Source organism: Nannospalax galili, unplaced genomic scaffold (genome assembly GCF_000622305.1).
Source record: "Nannospalax galili isolate Female #2095 unplaced genomic scaffold, S.galili_v1.0 scaffold592, whole genome shotgun sequence".
NCBI lineage: Eukaryota > Metazoa > Chordata > Mammalia > Rodentia > Spalacidae > Nannospalax > Nannospalax galili.
Window position 1 is genome coordinate 122,366 of NW_008331650.1, and position 10,387 is coordinate 132,752.

The following is a 10,387-nucleotide window of genomic DNA, read 5'->3' on the forward strand; positions in this document are numbered from 1 at the left end:
CGCAGGAGGACATCAATAAGATTCCCTGGGATACTCAAAGTTCCGCGCAAAACCCAATTTGATCATCCCCGGCTCAAGGCCAGAATAAACGACCCGACTCCCAGGGGCGGGACCTGAGGGCTGAAGCCGCCACGTCGGACGCGAAGGCCGCAGCGCCCCAGTCACGTGTCCCAAGGCCACGCCTTCCCGCGGCGCCCGCGCAGCCTGCGCATGCGCACCGCCCAGGGCTGCCTCTCCGGCGCGCTGACAACTTCCCGTGTGGCGTCCCCGCCCCCTGGGTCGCTGAGTCTTTCGGGGTTCGGTTCGCCGGTGGCCGCCGTGGGGAGAGGGGCGCTGGGCGTGGAGAGGGGAGGCGAGTCCCCGAGCGGGTCCCGGCAGTCATGGCCTGCGCCATCGTCCAGTTCTGCTCCTTCCAGGACCTGCAGGCCGCGCGCGACTTCCTGTTCCCGCAGCTGCGGGAGGAGACCCCCGGCGGCGCCCTGCGGAGGGACGCGAGTAAGTGTGGGCGCCGCGGTCCCCGAGGCCCGAAAGCCCCTCCCGCCTGCCGGCCGCGGCCCACCTTCCCGGTCGCCGTGGCCTCCCGCTCCGCGTCCTGTCCCCGCTGCCCGACTCCCTCCACCCTGCCGTCCCGGCCCTGCCTGTCTACCCCTCGCCGCCGCTGCCACCTGCTCGGGGTCGCGTTCTCCTCCCCAGTCCTTGCCAGATGTCAGCCCTCCACCTCGTCGGTCCTCCACCCCGTTTGTCCTCCTCCACCAGCCCCTGTCAGTCTTCCACCTCAGTCCTCCACCTTGTCAGCCCTCCACCTCTCAGACCTCTATCCCGTCAGTCCTCCACCCCATCAGCCCTCTACACCCTGGCAGTCCACCGCCCCCTCAGTCCTACACCCCCTGTCAGTCCTCCACCCCGTTTGTCCTCCACCTCCTGTCAGCTCTCCACCCCGTCAGCCTTCCACTCCTGTCAGTGTTCCACCTTGTTAGTCCTCCACCCTCTGTTACTCTTCCACCTCCTGTCAGCCCTCCACCCCATCAGTCCTCCACCCAGTGAATGTCCCGCATGTCCACCCTGCTCCATCCCTGGGACTGTGACCTTTGCCACCCCCTTCCAGAAATGTTTAGCACCCCCACCCTCTCGTTCATCCCCTTTCTCTCTTTCGTATTTAGAGAATAAATGGCTGATTGGCAAGTGAGGGACTTTTAGAGTGGTGAGAAAACTCCCAAACAAGAAAAATAACCTCTTAGGAAACAAACAAAAGTCCATAATAGGAACCAAAATTAGAGCGACATGGCTAAGAAAAGTTAATTTGCGTTTATTGGGGTGAGAAACCTTCCACCTGTTATTACCATCAAACAATGTTAATAAGCCCTTCTCAGGCAGTCAAATTCCCAAGGCTGGGTTAGGAAGTGATACAAACTTCCTTAGAGCTTATCATGTTTCTCCTTTGAGGACTGAGTTTTGTTTGTTAACAGGAGTACATTCTGCTTGGTGTCTAGTGTTGTCACTCTGCTACAGTACAGTGCTCATAGAAGAGCCACTAAAAAGTGCTTCCTTTTCAAAATGAGAAGATGTCACAGGGTACATCAAGCAGGAGGACCTCGAGTTCAAGACCAGCTTGGACTATCAGAAAGAAAATATTAGTAGCTATAAAATCAGAACTGTCTATGAGTGGTTACTGTGTGCCAATTGTTGGCGCTACACATCACTGAAGGTTGGTAATTTTTGTTTTATAGGAGCTATGATTCACTGGCAGAGACAGGTCTGTAGTTACCATACAAAGTGAAATTGTGTATGTGGATGCAGGTGTCCAAGGAGGCCAGAAGAGGGTGTCAGATCCGCTGGAACTGGAGTTATAGACAGCTGTGAGCTGTCAGCCATGGGTGCTGGGAATTGAACTCAGGCCCTCTGGAAGAACACCAAGCACTCAACCACTGAGCCACTCTCTAGGACCCCTGAAGCTCTTCTTTAAAGTGGTGACACTTGGGCCCACCTGTGAGGAAAGCTAGAGGAATGAGGGGAAACTGCAGCATGTGCAGAGGAGCAGGCCTGAAAAGCTCTGGTGTTTGGAGGACCTTGAAAAGCGGAGAGGCTGGAGGGAGGGAGTGCCGGGGAGAATGCAGAGATGAGCCTGGACCCCTAGCGGAGGTGCTGGATCCTGAGAAGCCTTATGAGAAGATCCTGTGCCTCTGAGAGGCTTTGGGCAGAGAAACTGCCAGATTTGTATTTAATGTAACAGAATTTGCTGGGTACCTGTCTTATACTCTGGAAGCAAGCAGTGTGGAGTCAGGAAGAGGAAGGCTGGCTGAGAGGCTGTTCAATAATCCAAGCAAGAAGTCCTCTGAGTGTGAACTAAGCTCTAGCAGGATTTGAGAGGGAAGGCTTAGACATTAAGAAGGCAGGGGCTCCACGGCCTTGGGAAGGTGATAGAAGTTGTAGCTGGCCAGTGAGAGGCACTTTAGAATGTCTGTAGCTTGGGCAAGTGTATATGTTGAGAGAATAAAGGCATTTGAACCTTTCATATTTTAATGTTTGTGGCATGTCCAAGTGAACAGGTCCAGTTACACGGTGGATAGAGAGGTCTAAAACTTGGTAGCAGGTCCAGAGTCAGGGCTGTTCATTTGGGCACCTGCCAGCAGAAGTTTCATCCAGCCTCTAAGGTTGTACAGGCAACTGAGTGTAGAAGGCATGACCATGGAGGAACATGGGCATCTAGGAATAGTTTAGCAGTTACCAAGGAAACTGAAAAGGAGCTACAGGGAGAGAAAGAGTAGAGGACACTAATATCCAGAAGCCGAAGGAGGCCTTGATGCAGCTGAGGAGTGATCAGCAGTTGTGCAAACGCAGCAGAGGTCAGATAAGATGAGGGGAACATGTCTGTTCTGTCCCATTGCCACTGGGATGGGCCACCATCTCTCAGCCTGGGCCATGGCACCAGTCTAGAAACAGATTTCCCAACTTCTACTCTGGACTCCTACTTAGTTTTCAATGATAGAGTGAGCTTCAAAGTCATAATTTCAATCACAATGCCTCATAATCCCAGGAACTCACATAAGGAAGGAGAGAACTGACTCCCACAAGTTGTCCTCTGACTCACACACGTTCTAGGACTTGTGCTTGTACATACACATACACACACACACACACACACACACACACACAAAATAAATATTTTTAAAACCAAAATTCCTACATGTGTTATAAGGCCCTCAGGGTCTGCTTCCTACCTCCCTACCTCTTATTTTTGAGACAGTCCCACTCTGTAGTCTAGGCTGGCCTGGAACTCACTGTGTACCCCAGGCTATCCTCGAACCTGCAATGATCCTTTTGCCTAAGCCTCCTGAGTGCTGGAATTACAGGCCTAAGTCACCACTCCTGACTTCCCTCCTTTGTAAACTTCAGACGCTTTTTAAACCAGCAAAGCCCATTGTATCCGAGGCCTTTGTTCTTGCTGCTGACTCTGCCTTTGTTGCACTTTGCAGATCTTTGCATGCTAGTCACATCTTATAGTGTCAGCTTGAATGTCAGATTACCCTAAAGTCTACAGCCACTGCGCAACTTATTCTTGGTCATCATGTGGGTTTTAGCAGTCTATACTGTCCAGTGTAGTAGCCTCTAGATTTTGCTTTTGAGCCCTTGAAAAGTGGCCTGTACAGCTTTACTTAATTTGAAGGAAATAGCCAAACATGGCTAATGACTGTGATATTTTTTGGTACAAGTATAAATGCTAAAAATCAGGCCTATGTAGATTAAATACTTGCCCAAAGTCACACAGTGAGCAGTAGGACCAGGAAGTTGGCTGAGTCCAGGCAGTTGGGAATATAATCAGCACTCTTGCTTCTAGGTGAATTTGGACTGTGTTTACAGGTTTATACCTATTTTGTTTGTTTGAGACAGTCTCCCTATACCCCTAGCTGGCCTCAAATTCACTGTGTAGACCAAGCTAGCCCACATCTCACAGAGATCCTTCCTTCTGCCTCTCCTTCCTGCGTGCTAGGATGAAAAGTGTGGGCTACTATGAACTACTGTGCCCATCTAAAAACTATATTTTAACCTATGTTAAAATGGTGCTTTAGTTTACAGATGAAAGTCAAAAGAATAGCTTGTTGTATCCATAGTTTACATGACGTTCTTAAAATGACTCTGCCTATGGATTTCTGTTAACATCTCTAGCCATCTTTACAAAGTGTCAAGTTTTACAAAGTGCTCTTTGTTCAGAAAACTCCAACCTAAACTTTTGCTACAGTGAATTTTTTTTTTTTGTCTTTTATGAGACAGGGTCTCCCTGTAGCCCCAGCTGGCCTGGAACTCACTAGGCCAGGCCTCCATCTCACAGAGATTGTCCTGCCTCTGCCTCCCAAGTTTTGGGACTAAAGGCATGCACCACCACACCCGACTTATAGTGAGATTTTTATAAAGTAAAAGTGAAGTTAGGGGCTAGTGGGAGCTCTCAGTGGCAGAATGCATATCTGGCAGGGTCCTGGCTTCAACCCCTAGCACAAAATGAAAACAAAGTGAGGTTAGCAGAGCCAGTAAGTAGGCCCTGACTCACACTGCTGACAGTGATCAGGTTCGCCCTTCTCTATTGGTATAAAGGGATTGTTTTACTGGGAAACAAAATTCTTGAGAGCATTTTTTTAAAAGGAGGTCAGAAATGTCCTTTGAATTTAGATCATTTTCCTTTGTACCATGTGAGTGTATGCCTCATATGTAAATTCCCCAGAAGGGAGAATTTTATCAGGTTAAGAAAATAGATGTTACCTTTTTTTAAATACATAAAATCTGCCGTGAAGGCTGCCACCTGACTGCCCGTACCCTACCTTACAGAAAGTAAAGCTTCATTACTGTGCTGTTCATTATGGTACCTTCTAGCCACATGTAGTTAAATTAGGTTTAAATGAATAGAAATTAAAAATAATTCTTTTCCTGTGCTAGTGGCCACATGAAGCCACTGGTGACCATACTTAGCTCAGATGTGGAATGCTTTCCTTATTACAGAAAGTTGTGTTGGAAAGTGCTCCCTTAATGAGAATTCTTCCAAACTTCTTGTGCTCCATCAGTCATTCAGCATACATTCATAAGCTTCTGGGAAGTCTGCTTTTAACTTCACATTACCTCATTTCTATATAGTGCAACTGGGGCTTACTTGGTTTTGAAGTATCTTTCCAAGCCTCTGTATAACTCCATGACAGTCTGCTACTTGTTGCATAATACTCCAGGAAACTCCACCAGATGTCCTCTGCTGATGAGTAGTAAGATTGTTCCTCACATTTTTGCTGTCAGAACAGTGCTGTAAGCATCCTTGGACATCTTGATCACAACTCCAGTTCCTTGTACATGTGTACTTGTCACCTTGCTGTGGACTGATTTGTTTTGCTTCTGGCCTTTGCTTTTCTGATAAGTGGAAAATGATTAATGTTACTGTACTGTGCTGAGGAACATTGATTTCTCCTCCGTCCAGTCACACCTCTTTACCCTTAACCCTGCTCTGTCCATACCCTGCCGCCATTCTCAAACCCTCCCCAGCCTCTAGCAAACTTTTCTACTGTTTGTTGTTTTGTTTTGTTTTGTTTTGTTTTGTTTTGAGACACTTGCTGTGTGGCCCAGGCTGGCCTGGAATTCATTGTATAGCTCAGGTTGAACTGAAACTCGGAATCTGCCTCAGCTTCCCCAGGACTGGGATTATAGGCATGCACCGCTGTGCCTGACCTAAACTTTTGTTGTTGTTTCTTTTTTGTTTTTATCAACCAGCATCTCCCTGTAACCCCCAACCACCTGGAACTTTGTAGGCTAAACTGGTTTTGATCTCACAGAAATCTGCCTGCCTCTGCCTCCAGAGTGCTGGGACTAAAGGCAAGCACCAGCATGCAAGGCTGACCTAAACTTTCTAACTTCCATGCATGAGTGAGAAGATGTGGTATTTATATTTCTGAATCTGCCTTATTTCCCTTAACGTAATATCCTTCTATTTGTGTTGCTGCAAATGAGAGAATTTTTTTCCTTTTTTTCTTTCCTTATGGCCAAATAAGATTCCATTGTTATATGTATATATATACTATATGATTCATCAGTAGGTCCTTAGGTTCCATATCTTGGCTTTTGTGAGTAGTGCGTGTCAACATGGAGTGTATTTCTTCAACATGCTGATTTCATTTCCCTGTGTATTTATCCTGTACTAGGAATGCTGGCTTATATCAGTTCTGTTTCAGATCTTTAAAGAATCTGTGCACTGTTTCCTGTGATAGCTGTACTAATTTAGTTTATATTTGCACAAGCAGTGTGTGAGAGGTCCCCTTTCTCCACATCCCTGCCAGTGTTTTGTTGCTGCTGTGCTGTTGTTCCAGGATAGTTAGTCCAATGGTGAACTGCTCTTACTGTGGCTTTCGTTCCTCATAATCAATTGCTGTTGAGCAGCTTTCCATATACTTCTTGGGTATTTTTGAGAACTGTCTAATGAAGTCATTAATCAAGTCATCCCCCCCCCTTTTTTTTTTTGGTCTTTTTAGTCCATGGGGGCCTTCTGGGCTTAAAGTCTTAGATTCTGTTTTTTGCCCAAATACTGGACATGCTTTATTACCAAGCAAAATGTTTTGTAATTTATGTAGGAACAAGTACTTCATTAAGTAGATCCCAAGGATATGTTTGTTACCCATTAGGAAGAAACAGCTGAAACCTAGATATGGGTTACAGATTAGCCTGTTGAAAAATGAGCAGAAAAATCAGGAGTGAGAAGGAAGAGTAACAGTAATTCCATTTGCACAATTTAATTTTAAGAAAAATATGGCTCTTTCAATAATTGAAGCTAATGTTTCTTCTAGGTCCCAGAATTTAAACCATGTTTATAAATTTATATTTCTGCTACAAATTTGATTTATATTTTATTAGCTTGGAAAGCAGCCCCCCTTTGTTTGATTTTTCTTATTTTTTATTTTACTTATTATTTTTATTTTATGTGTATTGCCTGCGTGTATGTAAGTGCACCCGTGTCATGCAAAGCCTGTGGAGGTCAGAAGACAGCCTCAGAACCCCTAGAACTGGAGTTTCAGATGGTTCTTAGCCGCCATATGGGTGCTGGGAATCTAACCTGGGTCAGTGCTCCTTACCACTGAGCCATTTCTCCAGTCCCTATTTTATTATTATTATTGTTATTATTATTAGGGTTGTTTTTTTTTTTTTTTTAGACAGGCCTGGAGCTATGTAGACCAGCCTGGCCTTTGGTCTCACAGAGATCCTCCTGCCTCTGCTTCCTGAGTGCTGGGATCAAAGGCCTGCACCACCAGACACTCCTTTGTGTTTTGACAGGGTCTCCCCTGTAGTTCTGACCTAGAACTTGCTTTGTAGACCAGGCTGTCCTGAATCTCACAGAGATCCACCCGCCTCAGCTGGGTTAAGGCCTGCACCACCATGCCTGGCACAATACATGTTTTTAAATGTTGGTGTTATTTGTGTAGTGGTTTTGGTGCAGTTGTGTATAAATGTTTTTACAATAAAGGGAATTTATAAAATGCTGTTTTATTCCATAATAAAGATAATAGGACTTAGAAACCAAGAGAGAATGGGGCATATGAAGTTTTTTTAGGACTGTAGGTTATTTTTCATTTTTATAAAGGTGACCCTAAAGATTTCCTAGGCTTTTGGGCAAGGGGAGCATGCTTATTTTGTGAACTTTTTTGAGGAGTCTTACCTGAGGCCAGGAAGATAGGCCATGTTTCTGGTTTATGACATTTTCAGTTTTGTCATTTGTGGGCTCACTGTGAGGACAGATGTTCTTTATGTGGCGGAGGTCATTTATTTGAGAATAGGAGGCATTAGAATTCTCCAACTGAAAAGGACCTGGAAGGTACAGTCTAATCATGACGATTTGAAAGAAAGAAACCTGACTGTTGGAAATAAGACTGTCTCTTTATTTTAGAGTGTTGACATGATGTTTATTTCCCATTTCCACTTCCTTAGAAAAAGCTAATGGTCGTAAGGCACAGAAGATTAATAAGCAGCTTCTTTGTTCTGTGCTGATGTTGACTTTGTCCTGCCTGGTGAAGCTTTCCTTTTGTGAGCCAAAAGGACCCAAGTAAACTTTGTTGACTCCTCCGAACCTAGTCACAGGTTCTAGAGGTTTCTTTTTATACAAACAAGTATATTATCTTTCTGGTCTTAGAAGACGGAAATGAATTTGCTTCTCTGTTAAGAAGAGCTTGTATTAGACCATGGAAATTAAATTTTCCTTTTCTAACATTTAGTTTTTCAAATTTCTTATTTAGTTTTTGTTCATGACATATAAATACTGTCAAATTAATTGTTCACTCCTAGAATTCAATTTCCTTTCTAGCTTCAAATTCTTGTTAAGTGAAAAAACATATACTCCATTTATGAGAAAAGATTATTCAAAGGCAAGTTAATGTTTTTTGGGAATTAAATAAAACTATAGAAAGCAGAAGGCTTTTGTTTGTAGAGTAATTCATTCATTGGAAATACCTCTAAATAAGACAGCTGTAATTTTTCTTGGATTACTAGAATAAAATATGTTTTCTCTGTGGTTTGAAGGTTTCATTTATGAAGTAAAAGAAGTTTTTCACACCAATGTAATCTGTTCAGGGGAGAAAGTTTGTTCCAGAGGGGAATTGTTGCCTTTTACATCTTGAAGTCATTAGTTTATTCTCTCAAGCAAAATATTTAACTCTATTAAGGGAAAGATTAAGAATTTGTGGTAATGGTACTGGTTCTAGACAGTACAAAAGAGTTAATAGTGATAGGTAGGTATTAAAAATGGTAGATTGAAAAGTTGTTAATAATGAGGATGTAGTTACGTTTTGTTTTGGGTTTTGTTTTGATTTTTGTTTTTTGAGACAAGGTCTCTGTATAGCCCCAGCTGGTCTGGAACTATGTAGACCAGGCACACCTGAATCTCCCAGAGATCTGCCTGCCTGTGCCTCTCAAGTGCTGGAATTAAAGGCATGCGCCACCACACCCAGCTGCTTGTAATTACTTTTTAATCACTATTGATAGCTTCCTCTTATTCTTTGTTTTTCTTCATGTCATGTATATAGATATACACATTGGTTGGAGATCAGATAATTTAAAGTGAAGCTAAGATTCAAGATGTGGTATGAAACAAGTGAAGGGCAATTTAACAGCCGAGGTAGACAAAATGTTTTAAGCTGGCAAACAGATGCCTAGCTAGTTTTAAAAAACCCGAGGGGACCATATTAATCAAACATCCCACTGACAAATTATACATATAACTAGCTCAAGGAATATAATACTTGTCTAGGCAAGGTTTATCTGAGAACGTTTGGTCTTTGCCCAAGCTTTATCTACATAGCACATGGTAATTAAAAGTACCAGACTGGTGGAACTTTCTTGGATGTCCATACTTTGAGGCCTATACTAATTTGGTCAGAGGGACATAAAGGACAGTTTTTGCTCCTTGCCCTCCTAGGTCGACCAAGCTCCTGGGACTATGAGCATCTCTCAAAATGTCCTATAACTGTCCTCTTGATCAAGGAGGCCATGAAGACCCCACCAAATGGACTTGAACTTGTGTCCAGTCTACAAAGAGGAGGGTCAACACAGAGGAAACATTTCCTCCATGCTTCCAAGTAAAGCCTGCCATGGTCAAGCAGGACCTTTCTTCACATAGATGGAACTGGTAAAGGAAAGGAGCCAGGGGCTCCTCCCAAGCCCATGTGACCCCTGAGAGACAGATCTTCAAACGACCTTAAGAGAAAAAATAAATTAGTTTATCTGGGCCAACTGTATGGTCCTAAACACCCAAAAGGAAAGTGTAACCAAAGATTAATGGGATCAATATAATTCTTTAAGAGTCCATGTGTATAGCTAAAAGCTACATAACAAGAAACAATGCCAGACAGGAGATACCTTCCTTTGAGTTGTTGGCTAGGGTGGCCCAAGAGACTCCTAGACCGTAACCCAGCATAGAATTGGGAAAATGAACAGCAGACTCCAATCTTATCTAAAGGAGTATTGGCAACTGATTGCCGCTAGATGAGGAAGAGCTGATCTTCCTAAAGCAAGGAACTCTAGGTAGGCCGACAAGACTCAGTGGATTGTCAAGCACTGGAGAACGGCTGGGGGCGCTGACAACACAGTGGACAGTAACAGGGATGACAGAGTAGATGGGCTCCAGTGAGGAGGGGAGACTATGGGAGGGTGCCATAAGATTGTTTGGGATGTTCTATATGAAATACAAAAAAATCAAGAAATTTAAAAAATGTGTTATTTGAGGAAGAAGCATACAAATTTGCTTCATGTTAATTAGTAGAGGTGATAAACATTATCATTGACATCTACCCGACGACTTTATATCCATACTCAGGTGCCAAGGATCCGAATGCAACCAACCATGACTAGTAATGATCAGGTACATACAGATTAGAGA

At 44.1% G+C, this 10,387-nt stretch overlaps 1 protein-coding gene across 1 annotated transcript in view; it reads left to right on the forward strand.

Moving 5' to 3' along the window:
- Positions 1 to 219: 219 nt before the first annotated feature.
- Positions 220 to 10,387, forward strand: part of Rab3gap2 (RAB3 GTPase activating non-catalytic protein subunit 2) — a gene marked incomplete in the record, with an annotated part of 108,819 nt that continues 98,651 nt past the window's right edge. Inside the window, 1 exon segment of the mRNA XM_008826787.3 lies at positions 220 to 495. Coding sequence (XP_008825009.1) covers positions 381 to 495 — 115 coding nt within the window.